Source organism: Oncorhynchus clarkii, chromosome 31 (genome assembly GCF_045791955.1).
Source record: "Oncorhynchus clarkii lewisi isolate Uvic-CL-2024 chromosome 31, UVic_Ocla_1.0, whole genome shotgun sequence".
Taxonomy (NCBI): Eukaryota; Metazoa; Chordata; class Actinopteri; order Salmoniformes; family Salmonidae; genus Oncorhynchus; species Oncorhynchus clarkii.
The window spans coordinates 37,608,479-37,635,164 of NC_092177.1; the positions used below are offsets into that span (position 1 = coordinate 37,608,479).

The 26,686-nt window shown below is 40.9% G+C and overlaps 1 protein-coding gene across 1 annotated transcript in view; it reads right to left on the reverse strand.

Annotated features, from left to right (window-relative positions):
* LOC139390722 (platelet-derived growth factor C-like) overlaps positions 1-26,107 on the reverse strand; it is an 82,931-nt gene extending 56,824 nt beyond the window's left edge. The window contains exon 1 of the mRNA XM_071138041.1: positions 25,299-26,107. Within this exon, the coding sequence (XP_070994142.1) occupies positions 25,299-25,410 (112 nt within the window). The 5' untranslated portion in view covers positions 25,411-26,107. The remainder of the gene's footprint in view (positions 1-25,298) is intronic.
* Positions 26,108-26,686: the final 579 nt, after the last annotated feature.

A 26,686-nucleotide genomic window follows, 5' to 3' on the forward strand; every position in this document is an offset into this window, starting at 1 on the left:
TAACTTTTTGTGGATCAAATCAAAGTTTGTCACTTACGCCAAATACAATACTTACAGTGAAATGCTTACTTACAGGCTCTAACCAATAGTGCAAAGGTATTAGGCGAACAATAGGTAAGTAATGAAATAAATGTAAAAAGACAGTAGTCTATATAAAGTAGACCCGCTACTGTATATAGCCTGAGGGCCCATGCCGGATCTTTTCAGCCTCCCGAGGAAGATGAGGCGTTGAAATGCCTTTTTCACGACTGTGTTGGTGTGTGTGGACCATGATAATTCCTTAGTTATGTGGACACAGAGGAACTTGAAGCTCTCAATCCACTCCACAACAGCCCCCTTGAATTGGATGGGGGGGCAAGCATGACCCTCCGTTTCCTATAGTCCACGATCAGCTCCTTTCTATTGTTGACGTTGAGGGAGAGGTTGTTGTCCTGGCAGTGTCAGTGACCTCCTCCCTATAGGCTGACACATCGTCGTTGGTGAGCAGGCCAACCACCGTCAAGTTGTCAGCAAACTAAGATGTTGTTGGGAGTTGTGCGCGGCCACGCTGTCGTGGGTGAACAGGGAGTACAGGAAGGGACTAAGCACGCACCCCTGAGAGCCATCCATGTTGGAGGGTCACCGTGGCGGTTGTGTTGTTCCCTACTATCACCACCTGGGGTTTCCCATCAGGAAGTCCAGGATCCAGTTGCAAAGGTAGGTGTTCAGTCCCAGGGTCCTGAGCTTAGTGTTGAGCTAGGAGGGCTTTATGGTGTTTAACACTGCGCTATTGTCAAGGAACAGCATTCTCACGTAGGTTTTCCTCTTGTCCAGGTGGGAGAGGAGTGCAATAGAGATTGCGTCATCTGTGGATCTGTTGGGGCGGTATGTGAATTGAAGTGCATCCACAGGGTGTCTGCGATGGTGTTAATGTGAGCCATGACCAGCCTTTCACATATGTAGCCATGAAAAGCTTTGAGTGCCATTTAGACAGGTTACCTAGGCGTTCCTGGGCACAGGGACTATGGTGGTCTGCTTGAAATATGTAGGTATTACAGACTGGGTCAGGGAGAGGTGAAAAATGTCAGTGAAGACACTTGCCACGTGGTCAGCGGATGTTCGGAGTACGCATCCTGGTAATCCGTCTTGTGAACGTTAAGGTCTTACTCATGTCAGCTACAGAGAACAAGATCACACTGTCATCTTGAACAGCTGGCGTGCTCATGCATGGTTCGGTGTTGCTTGCCTTGAAGCAAGCATAGAAGCATAGCCTTTAGCTCAGTGCCTATGTTGCCTATAATCCATGATTTCTGGTTGGGATATGTACATACGGTCACTGTGGGGACGACGTCGTTGATGCACTTATTAATGAAGCATGTGGACTGATGTGGTACACTCCTCAATGTTGTCTGATGAACCACAGAATATATTCCCAGAGTTTGTACAAACAGTGGCAAGTCAAATTCAAGGACTTTCAAGTACTTTTTCAAGCACTAATATTTTCACGGGCCATCAATTGTTGTTTCTAGTCGCCACCAGATGGCAGCCACAACCTCATGAAAAAACCCAACTAACTTACTATTCATCACTGAATTCTACTCAATAATACATGTTTCACTACTAATTAACTACATACAGGAGTGATAAGTCAGCACTGATGTTGACTTATTCCCTTATATGAACTGTAACTCAGTAAAATCTTTGAAATTGCTGCATTTATATTTTTGCTCAGTGTACATGCTAATAATATGAAATTGTCTTTATATTTCACAAACCCTTAGGTCCCACAGGCTGTACCAACATATAATAACAGTGTAAAAAGGCCCTTAGTTTAGTCTAAAATGTTGTATTCTACACCCATTTAAAGAGAAACCAGTTATTAGTGTTTGACAAGATTAAAGATTCTCAGGGGACCCCATTTAAATTTTAGGTGACCCCACCTGGGTCTCTGACCCCAAGTTTGGGAACCATTGTACTACTGACCTCTCTCCCTGCTTGCTTCAAGCATGAGCTTCTCTGTGATGGACTGATTTCATTGGACGGACTTATTTTCGTTTGCATTTATTAAGTCTCACATAATGAATAACAATTACACTAAATCATTGAGTGTTACGTTCGATATGGATAATAATGTAAAAGACTCCTGCTGGGAGTGACAGTGACAGGTTGTGAACTGTAACCAGTCCTCACATTCAAACATATTTTTTGGGACACTGTCAAAGCGGATATCTATATATTGTTAGCTAAATCAAAAGGCAGTCTAGTTATCCAAAAAGGTAGATCAGGACATCCAAATGCCAAAACAAACTGCCATTGTTGTGGGTGGTCAGATTTGCCTTAATTTCAGCATTAGATAAGAGTAAATATCAAAAGATAATTCTTGTTTCTCCTTCTAACCTATTACAAATCGTTTGAATGGGAGGTTTGAGACGTGCCTTACAAAACGCAGGGAGATAAGTCTAACCCTCTGTCTGGCTCAGCACCAGCCAGTTTACAGACAGGCCACATATTTTTTTAAAGTTCCCTCCACAGCTGTAAGATCTTATGCCAGAGGCTGCTCCGGGCCCCTTTGTAGTCTGAAATGGGCAGCTGGATGTTTGGAGTAAATTACAGTTTTATCTGGGCGGGCCATATTGGCACACAGCTTGCCTCTCAAGATCCACATACTGCTAAAGGCTGATTAGAGATCCAGGTTGTTGGATGGAGTTGGAGACTGAAGACAGACGGGTGACCGTAGACCCACTTTTTTTAACATAGAAGCTCTCTAGGCCCAAAAACAAAACTCCATCTTGAAATAGTCCACAGTGGAGGTCTTGATAAAGTGGAAAGTTAATTTTTAAGAGAGGTGGGTCGACCTTTCAATATTCTTGAACACAGAAAGAGCACAACTTTGGGTTTTTATATCTTGGATCGCAGCTTGGACATTTACCCACATTCACACTCCATAGAGCGCCTCAACTTCACACATCTTCCTCCTACAGAATCCATTACTTGTAAGAATAGTTTCTAAGTAAAAATCTCTACTTGTGACTTCTCACCAAAGACCACACTTGTTTCATTGGCCTAAGTCATGCCCTTGAAAACAGGTAGCATTACAGCCATTAAACCACCTACGGTAGGCAGATATTGCAAAGTTGGGAAGTTCAATTTTGGTAAATGTAGGTACATCAAAAACAAAAAACTTCTGACCAACCCTTTAATAAGCTTGGAGCTATGCAAGCGATTCTGGATAAAGCTTTTCAAACGGTCTAAAGTGATTTTCAGCAGCGGCAAATTGAATGATTAATCCTAGCCAGGAAAGGGGAGACGAGCACCAAAGAACATTTTAATCTGGGCAATTAAAAAACAAAATGTTATGGCTTTGCTTTAGTCTCTAAGATGTAGATCTGCTTCTTTAAGAGGGTTCCCCTGTACTTCTAATTAATGGCCGCCTCGCCAGGCTCCCACAACCCAGAGTTCAGCTGTCTGGAGAAGGGAAGCAGTATGGACATTGTTTGTACAGTACCACTCAAAAGGTTTGGACACACCTACTCATTCAAGAGTTTTTCTTTATTTTCTACATTGTAGAATAATAGTGAAGACATCAAAACTATGAATAGCACATACATGTCATACATACTCATGTAGTAACCAATTTTTAAATAATAATAAAAAATATTTTTTTATATTTATATGAGAGAGATTCTTCAAAGTAACCACCCTTTAACTTGACAGCTATACAAACTCTTGGCATTCTCTCCACCAGCTTCATGAGGTAGTCACCTGGGACGCATTTCAATTAACAGGTGTGCCTTGTTAAAAGTTAATTTGTGGAATTTCTTTCCTTCTTAATGCATTTGATCCAATCAGTTGTGTTGTGACAAGGTAGGGGTGGTATACAGAATATAGCCCTATTTGGTAAAAGACCAAGTCCATATTATGGCAAGAACAGCTCAAATAAGCAAAGAGAAATGACATTCCATTAGTTTAAGACATAAAGGCCCAGTCAATTAAAACGCCACAATACTAACTTCATTGACAGAGTGAAAAGGAAAGAAAGCCTGAAAAGAAAGCCTGTACAGAATAAAAATATTATAAAACATGCATCCTGTTTGCAACAAGGCACTAAAGTAATATTACAACACATTTGGCTTAGCAATTAACTTTTTCTCCTGAATACAAAAGGGTTGTGTTTGGGGCAAATCCAATACAACATACAGTGCCTTGCAAAATGAATGTAATGAATTTTATGTAATGGATGGACATACACAAAATAGTCCAAACTGGTGAAGTGAAATGGGAAAAAAAAATCCAAAAGTGGTGCGTGCATATGTATACACCCCCTTTGCTATGAAGCCCCTAAATGAGATCTGGTGCAACCAATTACCTTCAGATGTCACATAATAAGTTCAATAAAGCAACCTGTGTGCCATCTAATTGTCACATGATCTGTCACATAATCTCAGTATATATACACCTGTTCTGAAAGGCCCCAGAGTCTGCAACACCACTAAGCAAGGGGCACCATGAAGACCAAGGAGCTCTCTAAACAGTTCAGGGTCAAAGTTGGAGAAGTACAGATCAGGGATGGGTTACAAAAAAATATATACAAAACTTTGAACATCCCACGAAGCACCATTAAATCCATTATTAAAAAAATTGAAAGAACATGGCACCTCAACAAACCAGCCAAGAGAGGGCCGCCCACCAAAACTCACTGACCAGGCAAGGAGGGCATTAACCAGACAGGCAAGAAAGAGACCAAAGATAACTCTGAAGGTGATTGGAGTATCTGTCCATAGGACCACTTTAAGCCGTACACTCCACAGAGCTGGGCTTTATGGAAGAGTGACCAGAAAAAAGCCATTGCTTCAAGAAAAGAAAATAAGCAAACAAGTTTGGTGTTCACCAAAATGCATGTGCGAGACTCCCCAAACATATGAAAGAAGGTACTCTGGTCAGATGAGGCTAAAATTGAGCTTTTTGGCAATCAAGAAAAACGCTATGTCTGGCACAAACCCAACACGTCTCATCATCCCGAGAACACACCTACTCCCCACAATTTTTCCATCGGCAGGGACTGGGAAACTAGTCAGAATTGAAGGATTGATGGATGGCACTAAATACAGGGAAATTCTTGAGGGAAACCTGTTTCAGTCTTCCAGAGATTTGAGACTGGGACAGAGGTTCACCTTCCTGCAGGACAATAACAATAACTAAGCATACTGCTAAAGCAACACTTGAGTGGTTTAAGGGTTAACATTCAAGTCTTGAAATGGCCTAGTCAAAGCCCAGGCCTCAATCTAATTGAGAATATGTGGTATGAGTTAAAGATTGCTGTACACCAGCAGAACCCATCCAACTTGGAGTTGGAGCAGCTTTGCCTTGAAGAATAGGCAAAAATCCCAGTGGATAGATGTGCCAAGCTTATAGATACATACCCCAAGAGACATGCAGCTGTAATTACTGCAAAAGGTGGCTCTACAAAGTATTGACTTTGGGAGGCGGGGTGAATAGTTATGTTCTGTTTGTCTTATTTCTTGTTTTTTTTCACAATAAAACATATTTTTCATCTTCAAAGTGGTAGGCATGTTGTGTAAATCAAATGATACACACCACCCCCCCAACAAAAATATTTTAATTCCAGGTTGTAAGGCAACAAAATAGGAGAAATCCCAAGGGGAGTGAATACTTTTGCAAGTCACTGTATTACTGAGTACCACTCTCCATATTTTCAAGCGGTGGCTGCATTATGTTATCGTTATGCTTGTAATCGTTAATGACTGGGGAGTTTTTCAGGATACAAAAAAAACAGAATGGAGCTAAGCACAGGCAAATTCCTAGATGAAAATCTGGTTCAGTCTGTTTTCCACCAGACATGATGAATTCACCTTTCCGCAGGACAATAACCTAAAACACAAGACCAAATCTACACGAGTTGATTACCAAGAAGACAGTGAATGTTCCTGAGCGGCCAAGTTACATTTGATTTGAAGAGCTTGAAGAATTTTGAAAAGAATAAATGGGCAAATATTGCACAATTCACATGTGGAAAGCTCTTAGACTTACCAAGAGACTCACAGCTGTAGTCACTGCCAAAGGTGCTTTTACAAAGTATTAACTCAGGGTTGTGAATACTTATGTAAATTGGATATCTGTATTTTATGTTCAATACATTTGCAACAATTTATAAAAACACATTTTCATTATGGAGTATTGTGTGTAGATGGGTGAGAAAAAATATAAAATGTAATACATTTTGAATTCAGGCTGTAAGAAGGGGTATGAATTGTTTCTGATGGCACTGTAGCTGGCAAACATAGGTGATCAATTTACACCACATTCACTACTTATTTCACTCTGCACAACAATGGATCGTCACTTCACAAAGCTTCGATTTACTCTGTGTGCTTTTTACGTGATAATGCCAGCGATGTCGGTTTTTGGAGGATATATTGGCACGCGTGTTGTTAGGCCCAAGACGAATTAGAGTGCCGGCAAACCATACCAATATATCCTCCAAAACACTGACTACGGGGGGTTACCATCATATTCAAATAATGACTGATATATTTTCATGAACATTATTTTGATTGATTTATTCATACTATTTAATCCTTCCGGAAGATATAGTTACGACACAAATCTAGGGTTGGTACCCAAGCCTGCTGGCAGTGTGGTTGCCAAACCCAGTCGTTCAGTCTTTCTGTTCCGCATCTACAGACGCGACCCAGTTGTTCGTTCTAAAATGTTCCAATGCCATGCTGGCTGGAAAAGTTGTTATCCCTTTGCTCTCGAGTTAGCCAACTACGGCTAACTTACAGTCACATCAACAGTGCAGCCAGAATAACAGCAAAGTAGCAGTTACAATGAGCTAATGAGGCGTGATTTCCCCTGGCAAAGAAAATGTGCTCACTTGTCAGGACACTGTTGTTCAGAGCTAGCCATCAACACAGCTAACACAATCACTTCAAACTGTAGCTGGAAAGACTGCAAACTAGCTGCACTTAGTTTTGTTTTTAAAAAAAATTCAATTTCACATTTCTTTGTATATATCCATAATATCCATAAAAAAATGTCAGCTGATTCATGATTTCGACTGGCTGAGAAATACTGCCTGCTTGTCGGTCTCGTCCATTACTATGGGGCAGCTGGAGATCACATTTGAATACTGAAACAATGTTGCAAATGACAGTGAGACAGACAGCAAGGTTTATACAAATCTCTGCTGTTGAAAACTAAATGTTAGTCTTAACAAAAATGTGAGATAACATCTAGAAGCTTTTTATAGTGGAGACAAAGTTTATAAATTGCCTGGCTGTGCTGATGAGACAGTGGATTGCACAGTCAGATGGAACAGGGTAAATATGCATTTTAACGTCAGATTTATCCATTGGAAAAGACACTGACATTTAGGATTAGACCCACCCGTTGTATAATTGTAAACAAACATACCATGTGACTGGCTCAATCAATTAGCCTAGTGCACAAGTCGACTGCAATTTGAAGGGGCAGATCAGACAAAAACATGTTTTATTTATATTTCCACTCTATGAGGTTGGAATAATACTATGAAATTGTGACAATTACGATATTGCACTTATTGTAAAAAAGACTGCCTGAAATTTCTGCTTGTTTGGCTGGGTGGGATATTTTGACCGCCTGGTGAAGTCACAATTTCACAGTATTATTCCAACCTCAGTGTGGAAATATAAATAAAACATGTTTTTGTCTGATCTGCCCCTTTAATGACCTGTGGTGTTTTAAAACAAGGGAACTAAATTCAGAAAAACACTCGTCATTTACAGCCTCCAGTACTCAGAAACAGAAATATACAATAATATACAAAAAGAGTTTCCCCTCCTCTCTGCCAATAACAGCTAGTTTTCAGGTTACACATCCCTCCCTTTAGGCTCCTCTCTCAGATCGCTCCCAGACAGTCCTAGCAAAATTCTTGCTTGAGAAATTGTATTTTGCTAAGAAACCATTTTTTTCCACTTTGGACCATTTTTCATTTAAAAAACAATTACAGTAAGGTACTTAATTGTTACACGGAAATCATTTGGTATTGAGATAAACAGGGCTGCAATGGACCATTATACTTCTGACTTTCCAAACTCCTCAAAGGGCCTACAGCCTTTTTTACTTAACTGTGGCTACTTGTTTCTCTCCAAAAATAAGGCAAACAGTCTCAAGAAAAATTTATTGCAAAAGCAGAATTATAACAGCAGCAGACAGTTTTAAAAGCTTTGATATGATCTTTAAAAATTAATATTCATGTGCGGTTGCAATTATGGAAAAATGACTGTCTAATTTCATCCTAGATGGACGCCTGGGAAACAGAGGTTCTCTCTAAAGCAGCTGTAAAAAAAAAAAAAAAAAAAGGTGCAACATGCAGAAAATCGCTCCGCCATTTCCTGGTTGCTAAAATTCTAATAGTTTGCCGAATTAAGTTTGTGAAATTAGGAGAGAATCACTGTACCATCTAAACCGCTGTGAACTATATTTTTCAAAACCTAAAATATTGTATTTTCAGCTGTTTGAAGCTAGTGTAGAAAACCAGAAGTAAATTTGTGAATTTGGTCGGGTCATCCAAAAAGTTACATATTGCAGCTTTAAATTCAAAAGCAGTCTTAAAAATGCTAATTGACATCTTGGTAAACATTTCTAGTTTTTGTTATGAGAAGAAACTGCAGTTGAGTCTAGAGATGAAATCACCTATGACCTCTAAATGACCCCATACAAGTAGATGGCTGGTCCAAAAAGGTACAGTAGCAATTGCTTCAGGGTGAAGGGGACAAAGGGCATGTCTCAATGTTCTGATGTTGCTGCTGCTCTTCCTCTAATCTATTTCAACTGAACAAACCTAAAAATCCTGTGAAATAAATATGGTGGATGTGTTGTGAAGTAGTGCTCACCTGTCCAGTTCCTTCACATCAATACAGAGGACACAAGGTGAGGAAGCCTCAAGGAGAGGACTACTGAGACACACCCATAGTACACTATAACTTAAAGAGGGTGAATATTACGGAACTAGTTTCATTGACTGAAGTACTTTTTTCCTTCTTTAAGCCAACTATTATTCCCTCAATATTTGTTCTTTAATCATGTCAGGTTTGTACCAATACCGCCTTTCTCCTCACGTTTGCCTTTTTTTTTTACACCCCGGAAGGTAAGATCTATTACAGGTGTTGACGTGTTGTATGTACAGTACATTAACATTTCTGACACACCCTGACTGCTCAACAGTTCCTCTAGCTACTTGACCTTTATGGGTGCAATCAAGACGATAGATTCCAATTTAAATCAGTAAATTGTGCAATCCTCTTGATTAGTAATTTATTATCTTGAGGAAGTTAGTTTAGAGAGACTAAGAAATCACAGAAGTAGATTACAATGACATCTTAGGAAACTATTGCAAAACAACATCCATATGTCATGCCTTAAAATGTAATAAAAATAATATTGAGGCGTTTGAATTTAGCACATCCTGTCACACTTTCTCTGAGATATTGCGGGGATCTGTCTTTGAATTGAGAAAACAAGCAGAAAATAAACAGCCTTGTATAACTGATTAATTTCACAGTTTCACACCTTTGACATTATACTGGACACTCCTCTCTTGCTAAGGTAAAACTCACTCTCACGTCCCTGCACTGACATGGTTTCAGGTGGCATGGGATCCATTCCCTTTGTGGAAAATTTCTACATGCTCAAAATTGGGAGACTTGTAATGTCACCAAGAACATTGTGGACAGACTACAAACAAATCCCTTTCGAATAGAGCCTCAAAATGTCTTCTTAAACTGATTACATGAAAAGTTATTACTTAGCCCACTTCTAACCAATTATTGCTGTATTTGCATGATTACAGTACATCAGGGTTATGATTAGGGCTGTTATGGTGATCATATTACAGCCACATCAGCAGTCACGAATCATGGCCGCAGTCAAATTCCACGAGAATGTTTAGTCAAGGTAACGAGGCTTCTCCAAGCTATGCTGCTGCTGATGGTCATTAGTAGCCTACCAACATGCTAACTGCCTGGTACTCCACACTCCATTGTCCCTGTAATCACTCTGATGTCAATGCAAATGTCATCGAATATCAAATCCAACACTACATGAGAGCCCATAAGCTCATGTTGAACAACATTTCTATAGGGTATGCAATTGTGTGAGAAACCGTTTTGGTGCCTCTATTAAAAGAGGATCCAATCAGCTTTCTATAGGCTAGGCCTACTATATTTATTCCTCAACGTTCCTAATATTAAGCACACTAATTCGCTTTACAACAGGAGTATAGCCTACCTGGCTGGCATGGAAATTAACATGGGAAAGCGTCCTCAATTCGCTATTTAAGTACACAGATGATATGTATGATTTGCTCCTGCTCCGAGACAGGTGCATAATAATGCTTCATTCAAAAATCTAAACTAATTTCACACATATAGTACCAGTCAAAAGTTTGGACACACCTCATAAGGGTTTTTCTTCATTCTACAATGTAGAAAATTGTAAAAATAATTAGACAAAAACTATGAAATAACACATATGGAATCATGAGGTAACCAACAAAAGAAAGTGTTAAATCAAAATATATTCAATGTTTGAAAATGTTCAAAGTAGCCACCCTTTGCCTTGACAGCTTTGCACACTCTTGGCATTCTCTCAACCAGCTTCACCTGGAAAGCTTTTCCAACTGTCTTGGAGTTCCCACATATGCTGAGCACTTGTTGGCTACAGCACTCAACCACTCTTCTTGGTCAAATAGCCCTTACACAGCCTGGATGTGTGTTGGGTCATTGTCCTGTTGATAAACAAATTATAGTACCTCTAAGCCCAAACCAGATGGGATGGTGTATCGCTGCAGAATGCTGTGGTAGCAATACTTGTTAAGTGTGCTTTGAATTCTAATTAAAACCACTGATAGTGTCACCAGCAAAGCACCCCCCTCAATAACACACTTCCTCATCCATGCTTCACGGTGGGTACCACACCACCACTCACTTACTCTGCTTCTCACAAAGACACTGCAGTTGGAACCAAAAATGCCAAATTTGGACTCATCAGACCAAAGGACAGATTTCCACCGGTTTAATGTCCATTGCTTGTGTTTCTTGGTCCAAGCAAGTCTCGTCTTCTTATTGGTGTCCTTTAGTAGTGGTTTCTTTGCAGCAATTTGACAATGAAGGCCTGATTCAGGCAGTCTCCTCTGAACAGTTGATGTTGAGGTGTGTCTGTTACTTGAACTCAGTGAAGCATTTATTTGGACTGCAATCGGAGGTGCAGATAACTCTAATGAACTTATCCTCTGCAGCAGAGGTAACTCTGGGTTTTCCTTTCCTGTGGCGGTCCTCATGAGAGCCAGTTGCATCATAGCGCTTAAAGGTTTTTGCGACTGCACTTGAAGAAACTTCCTTTAAAATTTTCCAGATTGACTGACCTTCATGTCTTAAAGTAATGATGGACTGTAATTTATCTTTGCTTATTTGAGCTGTTCTTGCCTGGTACCCCAGGGCCACATTACATTGATTACCATCATGGTGCACATAGCATCGGACTCGTTACTGGGTCTAGCAAAATCTCCAATCTGTTCCAGATACAAGCCAACTCAATGACCTAGGTCTAAATGTCTGCATAATGCCTGTCAACAAGTGGGAGGGGAGACGACTTGAACAAACGTTGGCTGTCAAGCTGAGTAGAATGAAATATGGAGTTTGACAAACAGAGGTGACACATGATAGATTGGGCTTGTCAATGGCATCTCATTAACCAGCAGGGCTCCTGGGCGATTTCAATACTGTCAACGATAAGCGCTAATGAGAAACAGCTGAGCAGATGTTTGCCTTGCCGTTGGGGAGAAAAAAAAGAAGGCCTACCACCTTTAAAAATAACCAGCTGACCTGTCACTCTACCACTTTTTATACAGATGGCGATTGGTTGATAAATTAGGCCTCCCTTCAGGCGCTGCTGTTGCTCAATCTTTACCCAGTCTGTCATTCTTTTTTTGGCCCTGACTGCATTATCATGGTAGCTACGCTTGCACTAGCAGACTATTGACATAGGGATAATAGCCCATTGCTATTGTTTCCAAATGTAATCACCTCATGATTGATACAATCCTTGTGTTCTTGGCATTGGGAGTGAAAAGCCTGAGACGATGTTTACCTTAAAAAAAAATCTGCATCTGCTGCCAATGTCATTCTGTATTGTCAGACAGCCATGCCTGCCAATAAGACGGACCCATCCTTGCTCTGCTTTAGTGGACCGATTGTAATAATGTGCCTTCATCAAAAAAGGAGATTCCTGATTATCTTGATTGGCCATTCGGTCTGCACCGTGCACCACACGTATCTCCAGAACACAGTTGCTCAAATCATCAGTAGTCGCAAGAGCTACCCAACAGTCCAATGTACATTTTCATTCCATTGGATACCCCCTCCCAGGGGACCTAGTGTGGGTACTGCGAGGAACAGTGTGTAGTGTACAGGCACAGAGGCTGTCGCCAGAGACTATGCTGGTACCTCCCTCACCATGACCTGTTAGGGTGTGCCGTCCTCGCCAAAGTTATGTGGAACCCACTGTGTGACTGGGGGGTAAGGAGTCTTGTGTATTGTGGTGGTGGGAATGTTAAGGAGCGAGCACAGGCAAGAAAAGTTCTCACCTGGCAACATGGCCGCCACCATGGAGTAAATAGCCTAAACTTACTACTTCACAGGTGAGGCATTTGACCGTAAACATTTGTTTTATCACAATGCATTTTCTGGCAGAAATGTGACCCATTTCAGGAAACTTGGCATATGTCACAGGTCACTAGTTCACAAGAGCCATTTATGTTACAACGATTTTGATCAAATTGCATTTTTTGGCAGAAATGCCCTCCTCGAACATGTGAACTTTCATGTGCCTTAATACCAAACGTTGTATGCCATTTGTAAACACGAAGAAAACTGTTAAAATTACGAGCCTAGTTGGTTAAGCCACAGAAAAAGTCAACCTTCCCGTTAGCCATGATTGACTGAGATAATGAGTGGGCTGGACAAGCAGAGAGATGTTTGGATTGGTCTGCCATATAGCATGCTTCTGTCTATTTCAGCTGGTCAATATGTGTAGGTAATCCTGTATAACAAGGCTTTTTCTATTTTTACGTATTTGTATCGTATAGTAAAACTTAACAAGACTTTACTATGCAAGTATCCATTTCAATAGAATGTCACTGCGACAACTGTTTCAGAGCACTCTCATCTGAATGTGCCAGAGTGCAAAATAACTGATGACTTTACGAATGGCCATATTCAACAGGTGTTGAGCTGTGTAGGTAAACGTCGGGAAAAAAGCGTAATTACATTGTTTCCAGGAGCACTGTTACAGTCACTAACACTCTAGATAACATGAAAACAGCCTAACCAGCTCTGCTAGTGCGAGTAAAATGGTCATTTGGTGGGAAGTAAAGCTTAAGATGATTGTGGCATTGCAAATGGTCAGTGTTAACCAGAGTGACTTGACACAACAGGCCAAGCAAGCTGTACAAACAAAAACAAAATCTTATTTAATGAAAGGGGTTGCAGTCTGCCGTGAAGCATTCATCCATGTATACGGACGGGTAAGAGTCTAGCTACAGTTTCAGATATTATACATCTAATTTTGTCAGAAAGTTGTTTTCATTGCAAGTTAAAGCTTATCTGGCTGTACTAATGTTCTCAGGATGCCATTTCACATTGCTTGTTATAGCCTAGTTAACTAGCTAACATTGAACCTATTTGGTTAACTTTATCTAGCTTTGACAATCAGTTTGTATTGCTAGTACTCCATGAATTGGGATTACTGTTCATTGTTAAGCTAGCTAGCGAGCTACATGTCTAAACAAAAGACCAAGTTAAAGCTTACTGTTAGCTAGCTAGCTGACAACCTATCAAGTTAGCCAGGTGTGTCTGACGGTGATTACGGCTATCTATTGTATAATAATGCTAAAATATTTGTATCTGGAATTTGCCTTTCAGCATCAGTAGAACACGCCCGACTCTCCTCCACCAGTAATACTGAAGAATGGTCTAATGCCTCCAATCAAAAAGACAGCTGGCCCAAGCAAGCACGGGTTACAGCTGAAGCATGAGGACTTGCAGCGAGTGGTGAACTTAAACAACTACACCGAGGATAACTCAATAGTATTACCAGGACGCCACCCAGGACAAACATTTTGGTAGAAAGCTGCTGCGAGCCAATGTGACAAAAGCAGCAGTGTGGCGTCTCCAAAGGAATTGATGATAACACCTGGTATGTAAAGCATAAACACATTTTGATTATTTAATTGACCTCCAACATGACTGGCACTTTCTCTGAAATTCACAGTGGTGTCCTTCACAACACCAGCACAGGGGTCAATATCCCACAGCTGGTTGGACTGGAGGATGGTACGGTGCTGGTGGAAAGCTATGGCTGGCAACACCTGACTCCGTACTTCAGGCCACTGCCACAGATCAATAAGTACCAGCACTTCAGGTGAATATAATTTTAATTTCATTGTATGGGGTTATTCTTCTTATCTAAACTTGGGAGGTGAATTGTAATGTGGTAACGTCTTCAAATGTTTATTTTTTATTTCCTGTTTTACAGCTTCGATGCTCTGTGGCCTGGTGTTGTTGACGCCAAGGAGCAGTTCAGACTCAGTCGGGACCAGGTTTCAGCTGCTGCGCAACGCTGACATCCTCCCATAGATGGTCTGCATGTAGAAGCACCACCTGGACTGGACACAGCTAGACAAATGTATAATTTTGAGAATATCAGGGAGTTTTGCAATGAAGAGGCTATGAACATCACATGCCATCGCACCAAAGTCAAGGGCAGGACAGAAACAGGCATATATATTTTAACAGATAGGTTGCAAGATCGAATCCCAGAGCTGAACAAGGCAGTTATAACCCACTGTTCCTAGGCCTTCATTGAAAATAAGAATGTGTTCTTTACAGACTTGCCTAGTTAAATAAAAAGTAAAATAAAAAATTGTACAGTTTAGAAAATAGTAAAAGTAAAGAAAAACCCTTGAATGAGAAGGTGTGTCCAAACTTTTGACTGGTACTGTGTATCAACTGTAGCTCAGTAAAATCAGAAATTGTTGCATGTTGCATTGATATTTTTGTTCAGTATAATCTGTAACACTGTAAAGACATTGATTTATTATAAAAGCTAAATTGTTGATATGAATACCTGTCATTAAAATGACAAAGTCATGTGTGGAATATTAAGTTTCTACATTGTGTAAAAGCACTATTTTGCTATTGAGATGCATGGCCTTATTTCTATTACAGCATATTGGATGACTGTCATGCATATTCAATTCACCCAGCTCAATGTAACGTTGATAGGTTTAGGCCACTACCTGACAATTTTCCCCTATACCCATCATGAGGTTGCTACGACCTAGCCTATGAATTAACGTTTACAACGTAGGTACATAGGTTGAGAGAATAATGGTGATTAACGAAGGTGACAGTGACACATTCAATACAAACGCTGACTGTTGTGTCAATTTGAAACTGAAAGTTCTAAAATCACACCGGTTTGAGCTTACGCTGTAGGAACCACTATAGAACGATCACAACCGTGTGTTGGTGCATGCCAAAGGGTTAATGTTTCACTATTTAAATGTTTATGAAATTCACGGAGAAGGATGGTCCTCCCCTTCCTCTTCGAAGTTGTATATACTGCTAAAGTTAGCCAATGAGGTAACATGACTGAACAAAGTGTTAACAAAATGGTTAATGACGTGAGCCACAATAGGAAGATACAAATGTTGTGCCGGTAATATGGGTCAGATCTTTTGATCTGGTTGGTCTAGAAGCAAGCCGTTTTATCTGTGGTAATGGTGCAACCCTGACACTAACTCATCTGCACTCACTTTTTCTCTCTAGGGCACTCATAATAACAATAATTTTATGAGACATTAGTTAGTGTCATGGCTCCCAAAATAAAACGAATGGTCGCACAGCTAAATATTTAGTTGCATATCCAACCAAATTGGTTGTACTGTAGAGCCCTAGTCACGTGTTTTTTTGTTGGTGTAAATACAGCACTACGGGAAAAAGCGGGAGGTGTTAAGTCCAGCTGTGTATTTGGATTAATTTGCTAGTTAGCTAAGTGGACGATTTAATCTGGAGACAGGGCATCATTCACTAGTACTTCTGCCAATTTTGTTAGCATTCTGGTAATAGACGCCCAATTGGCTTTTTTGTGTACTTAACCGCTACTACAGTAAATCCTGGGATGAGAGAAGGGCGGTATGATATGAAAATCTGGCTACCACCCAACCCTAAACGCCCACTACAACGCCCCCGCCTGACCTACCACTTAAATCCCATTTTGATCCAGAAAAAACGTTGCTACAGCTGATGAAAAAATCCTGGGGGAAACACTACAGAACGCAGTGATTTCTGCTAGATGGGCCAGATGCAAAGTCAAAATTGGCTATCGAAAGAACAAAAAACTAAAATGTCATGTTTGGTCTTAATTTAAGGTGAAGTTTAGGCATTAGGGTTAGCGGTGTGTTTAAGGTTGGGTTATGTTTAAAATCTGATTTTAAAACTTTGTGGTTGTGCCAGCTAGTGACCACTCTGCAGAGCTGCCTTCAGAACCAGATTCATGTTAAAAATACTAACCTGCTTGATTTTCTGTTGATAAATTTATCTACACTAAAGCTGGGCAATGTCCACATGTAGCCTACACCTATAGGGATTTTAGTAGTTCTGGGATTTATCCCCCGGGAAAGATCTAACAGCAAACATAAGGAGAGACGAGACAAATAGACAGTTATAGAATATTGTGTTGTAGGACAGCTGAGCAGACTCAAGGTGTTGTAGAACGAGTTTCTTATGAAACACATTCCAGACCCTTGTCCTCTCTATTTTGGAATAACTGATAGGACAGGCTAGCCAGCTGCCACTTTCCCCAAGCTATGCTAGCTAGCTGCTCTCAGCTTGGCTAAACACAAGGTCAGCGCAGATTTTAGCCTAAACATAGAACTGAATTTGCAGACCATCAAGATGGCGAGTCAGTCAGGAGGGGAGAAGTCCTCAACTTAAAACCTTATCTCCATAGCAAAGCTAGTTTAGCTTACCTCGCCATCACTACTTACTAAAGCCCTTGTTTGTTGTGATTGAATGGCAAAGACACACCTAAGAAACACCAAACTACATCCAACACAGCTCTCGTTTGGCTTCAGTCATGGCCGCTCTCATTTCTTAATGAGCAATATGAAAAACGAGGTCAGTTCAGTCCCCCTTTAAAAATGGAGTACAACTATACACGATTAATCAGAATTTTAAACTGTATCTAGCTTCCCTCCTCACTCACTGACCTACAGTATATGAAGCCCAGCATGTGAGAACAGCTGATGTGGGGCTCCTGTAAAACGTAGAACTCCTTGTACGCTATTTTTATTCATTAGGGGGGTCCCTGATGAATTTGCTATCACAAAAAGAGTCCCTGGCCTAAATACGTTTGAGAACCACTGTTCTAGTGGAACAACAGACACATTGTTCCCAGACTGCTGGGTTGGTAGTCCTGCCACCCTGGACCATGCCAAAAGTGAGGATAAATTGTTATTTTTTGGTGTGTGGGGGCTGCTGGATGCATACATTGGAGTCATGCCTGTGAAACACTCAGATTTATTCAGGAAATCCATGGTCAGAATGGAAGTTGTAAAACATAATTAATCAGAATGGCAATTTCTGAATATAATAATCTGGGTTTGATAACTGGTCAATGATTGAAAGACAACATATGCTTACATAAAATCAAATTTGATTTGTCACATGCTCCGAATACAACAGGTAACAGCAAAAATCAGCAGTGTAAAAACTTTTATTTAACTAGGCAAGTCAGTTAAGAACAAATTCTTATTTACAATGACGGCCTACACCGACCAAACCCTCCCATAGCCCGGACGACGCTGGGCCAATTGTGCTCCGCCATTTGGGATTCCCGATAACGGCCGGTTGTGATACAGCCCAGGATTGAACCAAAGTCTGTAGTGACGCCTCTAGCACTGAGATGCAGTGCATTGACCGCTGCGTCACTCCTCGCTGAGCTACTCAGAGTAGAAGATGTTAAGGAGCCTTTTAAACTTGGCACTCTTATAGAGCTTGCCATGTGGTAGCAGATAGACTGCTCTGACGGGTGACTAGAGTCCTTCACAATTTTGTGGGCCTTCCACAGACACCACCTAGTATATACAGTTGAAGTCAGAAGTTTACATACACTTTAGGTTGGATTCATTAAAACTGTTTTTTCAACCACTACACAAATTTCTTGTTAACAAACTATAGTTTTGGAAAGTCGGTTAGGACTGTACTTTGTGCATGCCAAGCAATTTTTCCAACAATTGTTTACAGAGATTATTTCACTGCATCACAATTCCAGTGGGTCAGAAGTTCACATACATTAAGTTGACTGTGCTTTTTAACAGCTTGGAAAATTAAATAAAATTATGTCATGGCTTTAGAAGCTTCAGACATCATTTGAGTCAATTGGAGGTGTACCTGTGGATGTATTTAAAAAGGCCTACCTTCCAACTCACTGCCTCTTTGCTTGACATCATGGGAAAATCAAAAGAAATCAGCCAAGACCTCAGAAAAATTGCAGACCTCCACAAGTCTGGTTCATCTTTGGGAGCAATTTCCAATCGCCTGAAGGTAACACATTTATCTGTACAAACAATAGTACGCAAGTATAAACACCATCGGACCACGCAGCCATCATACCGCTCAGGAAGGAGACGCGTTCTGTGTCCTAGAGATGAACATACTTTGGTGCGAAAAGTGCAAATCAATCCCAGAACAACAGCAAAGGACCCTATGAAAATACTTGTGTACTTATTTCCTCCAGTATCTATATCCACAGTAAAATGAGTCCCACATCGACATAACCTGAAAGGCCGCTCAGCAAGGCAGAAGCCACTGCTCCAAAACTGCCATAAAAAAGACAGACTACAGTTTGCAACTGCACATGGGGACAATAATCTAACTTTTTGGAGAAATGTCCTCTGGCCTGATGAAACAAAAATATAACTGCTTGGCCATAATGACCATCGTTATGTTTGGAGGAAAAACGGGGATGCTTGCAAGCCGAAGAACACCATCCCAACCGTGAAGCACGGGGGTGGCAGCATCATGCTGTGGGGGCGCTTTGCTGCAGGAGGGACTGGTGCACTTCACAAAATAGATGGCATCATGAGAACGGAAAATTATGTGGATATATTGAAGCAAAATCTCAAGACAGTCAGGAAGTTAATGTTTGGTCGCAAATGGGTCTTCCAAATGGACAATGACCCCAAGCATACTTCCAAAGTTGTGGCAAAATGGCTTAAGGACAACAAAGTCAAGGTATTAGAATGGCCATCACAAAGCCCTGACCTCAATCCCATATAAATATTGTGGGCAGAACTGAAAGTGTGTGAGCAAGGCCTACAAACCTGGCTCAGTTACACCAGCTCTGTCAGGAGGAACGGGTCAAATTTCACCCAACTTATTGTGGGAAGCTTGTGGAAGACTACCGGAACATTTGACCCAAGTTAAACAATTTAAAGGCAATGCTAACAAATACACTAAACTAGTATGTAAACTTCTGACCCACTGGGAATGTGAAATAAATAAAAGCTGAAATAAATCACTCTACTATTATTCTGACATTTCACATTCTTAAAATAAAGTGATGATCCTACCTGACCTAAGGTTTAATTGTCAGGAATTGTGAAAAACTGAGTTTAAATGCATTTGGCTAACGTGCATGTAAACTTCTGACTTCAACTGTATGTAGGTCCTGGATGACAGGAAGCTTGGCCCCATTGACGGACTGGGCCGTTTGCACTACCCTCTGTAGCGCCTTCCGGTCGGATGCAAAGCAGTTGCCAAACCTGGATGACGCAACCAGGTCAGGATGCCTTCGATGGTGCAGCTGTAGATCTTTTTGAGGATCTGGGGACCCATGCCAAATCTGTTTACATCTCTTGAGTAATTAATATTCTGTGAACATTTAGCATAGTGACCAATCCCTCAATAACCAGCTCTGCTCTTCTTGTACCAAAGCAATACTACTTTGTTCCCTTCTCTGCAAAATGTAAGCACAGAATCAACAGCAAAATGTTGCATCTGCCTCTCCCAATCCATCTCTATATTAGAAAGCATTGCTGCGCTACTTTTTGGTACTTGTTCAGGGTCAAGCTCCTTGTCAATCAATTGCAAGGCAACGCCCAAGCCCGGCGTATTGACAGAACAAGACACTTTCAAATAGTTCTTTGAAAGGGGGGGATGACATCTGCAAAAACTATGTAGACATACCCTCCAGAGACGGTAACCAAGGTCAAAATTGTAAGTCTAATGGAATTCAGTTTACTTTCAAAACAGCCAATATCCCCACAGACAGCTTAAATCCATTCAAGTGCAGGGCTGTTCCAGCAATGTACAAATCCTCAAACACAGCTACAGGTAATCCAAATGTACTCAGTTTGGAAGTGCCAATATGAGCTGCACTCGAGACGAAGCCACCTCAAGAATGATAACGCGCTAATTACCCAGTAGTAATGCACTGATTATGCCAACAGCTATATTTACATTCTCTCATTTAGTCATTTCAGAAATGCTTTCTCCTCAAGACATTTTCCAAGGAAATATATGCCTAGACCGATGTAATGTCTATTTTATGTATGTAACACAGTAGTTACATGTAGCCTATTTCACCTCAATGTTTTTGAATATGCCAATGGATTGCGTCAAGTGTGCGTGGCAATGAGCACATAAACCACTGGCCGAAGTGCAGCTGAGAAACAAGAGAAACTTGAGGAAAAGATGCTGCAGAGGAGTAAATGACAGGTATTTGCACTGACAGGTAATCCTAATTTGAGACAGACATACTCATGTCTAGACTGTATCTCCTCTCCCACTCAATGTCAATGTTAGCATTGGGCTATTTACAGTGGCGCGTTTATATGACCAAATTTATGAGCTCTTTATATTTTTGTCTCCTCTGGGAAACTCTGTGCTTGGACTCTGTGCTCATTTCCATACTGAATAGATTTTCAGCTGTAGGCCTAATCCATCGATGAAATAGCTAAAGAAGTGCTCACTATATTCCATGTGCTGAAGCAATTGTAGGCAGCTGATAACATTCATTAAAATCTACTGCTATCTAAGAATCGCTCATGAATTGATTTTTCCAATGAGGCATTTCATTTTGCAGCAGATAAGGAAAGAATGTTCTTGGGATTGGTTGGCTCTGTCTCTCCAGACAGTTATTTGGTCACTGGTTCACAGGTGGAAACAGACAAATTGTTACATTGAAATGGTTCAAGCTGAAAACAAAAATTGTATTACGTACATGTCACTGCTATTCATGATTTACATGAATCCATAATTGGCATTGACAATCAGCATGCTGGCTATAGTTTAGGCCTTGACTGGTAGATTAAAAAGTTGAGAATCCGCAGGTGTTCCCTACCACATAGTATAGCAAGATTATTCCACACATACTATTTAAAGGACACGGAGGGCATTTATTGTGATACTAAAAGAAAAGGCACACACATTACGCACACCTTTGGCTGGATGGGTGACACTCCTCACAGGGACATATCGATGACAATGTCAAGATGTTTTGAGCTGCATACTGACCTCAAGAGGGCATTGATTCTGCAGAAAACAATAGGTCCTTCCAAAGTATCTGGGGCAATGTTGATACTGCAAATGAGAGAGAAGATACTGCCTGCCTGGAGGCTTTCTCAGCCAATGCAGAGCTTAAAAAAAACTGTGACCCAGTTCCCTTGAGAAACTCCCTCTTGCCTGAGGAGAATGTACACTCGCTGCCCAAAATGACAAACAGCAGGCAGGCGGTGACATGCTCGCTTGCCAAATTCAGTGCTCCGATGTTCAAGTTGTACTGACAGCAAAAATATAGACACTGTTATTCACTGTTAGTCCTCACTTGAGACTGAAGTGGTGTGGGGGAAATAAGTCTACATGGACTGCTTGTGGCGACGAGACAGACTGTTTAGTGTCTCAGCGCGGGAAAGCGCTTGTGTGGTCAGTATATTTTCAGGTATATTTGTATTGCAGTTTCATTGCAAGTTACTTTAAGTAAAGCATCATCCAATTATCTTTTTTTTTTTCGTCAACTAGACCGTAGTTGTCAGTGTAGGCCAACCACTATAGTGCGAGTAACTGTACATTAGTTCTTTGTTAAGATTTGTCAATTTACAACTTACTCTAACTGAAAACGACTTTTCCCAGAGAAACTTATATTATTAAAGGATAACGGTATATTCCAAATCCTTTTGGTGCCATGTCACCAGTTTTACAGCTATACCGTAATTTCCAATTAAAATAGAAACTACTATGGAAACCATTTAACACAATAACAGACTGGCAATGTGAATCCAAGCTGCCAAGCTGGTAGCTGCCAACAGCATGGGCTAACAGCTATATAAACCACCCTAGTAAGTCAAGCCAGCAAATGTTGGGTAATAATTGCCTGATAGGGAGAGGCGTTACTTCCTAAACAGAGCAAAACATGCAATACGCTGACTTCAACCAATCCCACGCAACACAAAAGACTATGGCTTTGATGTGAGGAAATTATGCTTGGCTTTGTATGAAACTACAGTAGAGTAAGTAAAAAAATGACATGGAGAGGTTTGGTCAAATCTCCAGATACATATGGGCTAGACTAGAGGGTGACTTGAGATTTGCACCAGTAACATGAATTTTGATGCAAATGTCCATTGACATCAATGTATGACATCAATGTATGAAACTAAAGTTACACTTCCATGTACACAAGTCCCAAGTTCTCGGTCTGTCGCGAACAACTATACCACCCCATGTTTTTCTCCCATTATGCATGTTGGTTACAGATTGCCTGTTGACTTGTTCTTATTGGGACCTTTTGAATGCACACTGCACTTCTCTATCCCCATTCCCCAGACATTTCACGTGTACACGTGAAAAACTGCACATTTCCCTATTGGCCTGTGAACCTCGAGTTAATATGTACATGCAGGTGGCGGTAGAAATGACTAGGCAATCAGGATAGATAATAAACAGAGTAGCGTGTGTGAAGAGTGTGAAAGTGTGTGTGTGGGGCGTCAATATGCATGTTTGTGTGTGTTGGAGTGTCAGTGTAGTAAGTGTGAGTGTGTGGGTTGAGTACAGTGAGTTTGCATAGAGTCGGCGCAAGAAAAAAAAAAAAAGGAGGTCAATGCAAACAGTCCGGGTAGCCATTTGTTTAACTGTCCAGCAGTCTTATGGATTAGGGGTAGAAGCTGTTCAGGAGCCTTTTGATCCCAGACTTGGTGCTCCGGTACCGCTTCTCATGCAGTAGCAGAGAGAACAGTCCATGACTTGGGTGGCTGGAGTCTGGCTGACCAAAAGATGATATCCTATGTATCAGGTTGCATAACAAAAGTCAACAGCAGTTTCCTTGGAGAAAGTTATCGTAGTAGAAGGACTGCTCTAGCAACCAAGCTAAGACTGAGCTACCAAACTGAGACTAAGAGTAGAGGAACCGCACTAGCAACCATGCGGTGACTGATAGACATCTATAGTCATCAGCAGCATACCACCCTGCATACCACCGCTGGCTTGCTTCTGAATCTAAGCAGGGTTGGTCCTGGTCAGTTCCTGGATGGGAGACCAGATGCTGCTGGAAGTGGTGTTGTAGGGCCAGTAGGAGGCACTCTTTCCTCTGGTCTAAAAAAAATATCCCAATTCCCAGGGGCAGTGATTGGGGACACTGCCCTGTGTAGGGCGCAGTCTTTCGGATGGGACGTTAAATGGGTGTCCTGACTCTCTGAGGTCATTAAAGATCCCATGGCACTTATTGTAGGGCTGTTAACCCTGGTGTTCTAGCTAAATTCCCAATCTGGCCCTCAAACCATCATGGTTACCTAATAATCCCCAGTTTACAATTGGCTAATTAATCCCTCTCCCCTGTAACTATTCCCCATGTTGTTGCTGCAAATGAGAAGGTCTTCTGTCAATTTTTACCTGGTAAAATAACAAACCAATATCAAATTGTGGCCGAGCATCAGCAATCAACCAAACCAGAGCTCTGGTGAAACGATTACCGCTAGCCAGGGCCTTTAATATCATTCCATGTGTGGCCACTGTTTTAAGAGCAGGTTTTATGGTTCAACAGCCCACTTGTTTTTCTCCATGGCCAGATTGATTAGATGGGGATCCTGGGGCGAGGCTTTGATCAGGGCCCAACGGAAGGGCAACACTTCCTGCCCTTGACCTCCATATGCTAACAAGTACTTAAATTAGAGATGAAGTGGTGAAGCGAGAGGTTTCACTCTCACCAAAATAGGCCCAATGGGTTTCTATGGACTTAATATGCAGACCTATGCTTGTCGCCTGCCTATTGTTAGGGCGGAGACATGAGCATCTCATCATTATATAAAGATCTCTGGTTAAATGCAGATAGAGGAGCCGCATGCAGGAATGTGAAATATGCAAATGAGCTGTTTGGGATGACGGTAGAAGAAGACAACGACTACTAAAGCTTAAAGTAGAAAATAGAGTGCCATATGAACTGCCACAGCATGAGGGGGCTCTGCATTAGAAAACGATTTTGGGTTTGTAATGACTTGGTAAGGATGCTGGTAAGTGTAGAATAAACAATGTTTTAGAGAAAGTGATTCAGTATCAGTGTAAAGCAAAAAACCTGCAAACTGTTTACATAGAATACATTAATGATGGACAGAGTACATTGCTAGGTCGCGTTGTGTATGCTTCATCAAATAATGTTAAATTAACTGCAGCACTACCTAGGAGAAAGCGCATAGGCTATTTATGCACTTAAGCATGCACACACATACACCTCACCACAACAAACAGCTTGATTCCAAGTTGCACATGCTGGAAAGATGTGTTTCAGCATGTTTTTTTATTTTACTTTAAAACGGGAAATGTTTTATCTGACCGTCTAAATCAGTGGGGTTCAAAGGGTAAGTAAAATGACATCATCTGGAGTGACTACCACTGAATGAATGGAGCCTTTTATGATCATAGAGAAAACCGCTCTCAGGTCCCCCCTTAAAAACACACATGGTCACACTTGAAAAGGTCATTTCCACTTCCTATCCCGGATAATGCTGCTTGAGCTGAATAAGATGTGTATTTATTGCAGTTTAAACTCAAGCAAGATGTAGCGTAAACCTGCTCCTCTTACAAAAGCACATTAGTTTATGAGCAGCAATGGATGTGTGAGATTCTCAACACCTTTATTTCCCAACTCAAACCATGTTAAAAGTGACAACTCTACACACACACAGTCCAAAACACGCAACTTACCGTTTTGTTCCTTTAAACTTGGTTGTTGGAATTTGCTGATGTGACTTGATTCAGCTTCTGAGCCATGTTTTTGGTGAAGCGACACAAGTAGGATGAATAATGGAAGGATCATTTGGATTAGTGGCAGAAAGCGATTACAATGCACTGTTCACCGGACGTTTTCGATCACTACGCACAACAGTTGTTTGGACGACACCAATGCTGTTTGAGACATTTTGTAGCGGACAAACGCAGAGTAAAATCAACATAACCTCATTCAAAAACGGAGTCCTTTGAGAAAAACAATGTACGTCATAAAAATCCTGTAAGGTCCACAATAAGAAAACGTTGAAACTAAATGGCCGTTATGCGCTAGGCTTATTGGTTCGGATGCGCACCTGTTGCTTTTATGGAAAATTGGCTTGGACGTTAGAAAATTGCTGCTGCGCTTTAAATAATTTCCATATCCAGCTTGAGGTTCCATCAAATGAAACAAATGAGTTACATATTGAGTGAAATATTTCGTAAATGCTGAAATGTACAACTTTTATTTTTGCCCAGGGAGAACTGCGTTACTGTAGCCTGCCCGCGACGTTCAGTTTCCAAAATCAGTTTCCAAAGCAATTCCAGTCCAAAGATTAGCAGGCATTAGAATAAACTTTACAGTCATCGCAGATACCACGAGCGTGCAGCGCAATTTGATACAATTTGTAAAGTGGATGATATTGCAGAGCACACATGACTCCAGTTGTTTGGTGAGGTTGCTGGAACTATTAGCTGTCGCTAAAACCGGGACTACCGCATCTGTATTTTTGGAGAAGCAGACTGCCAACTGACGACCCAACAGGTGCTATACATAAGGAAACTTTTTACCAAAGGAAACTCCCCAGGAAGTTAACTATTTAGTTGCTGCAGCTCTCCTGTTGCATGGTGTTAGAATAATTTACACTCCCCACATCTGCGAAGTCATTAAACGGATTTTTCTGTTATTTTTTCCAAAAGTCCCTGACAAAGTACGTCTACAATAACAAACCATGTAGGTCCATAATGTGTAATGCATTGTACCTGTATTAAACTATTATTTTCATTCTTATCAAATGTAAATTAGAGAATTAATCTATATTATGATCACATCAGAAATTAAACACACCAGATTTGCATAAATACAGCATCCACAAATGTCACATTAGTCCATGTAAAAAACAAAATAATCCAAAGTAATGAAAAGTAATGAACAAAATAAGTTAGTCCTCTTTTCCCTTTGTTGTCGTACCACTTGCTTTAATGCTAGTTCCTTGTGATATCATGCCATTGAGGGTTAATATCATTTTAGTATTGGCAGAGGCACTGTAGGCTACAGAATAACTTTCCCATTTCAGCAATCTGAATACTGTAACACAACCTGCACT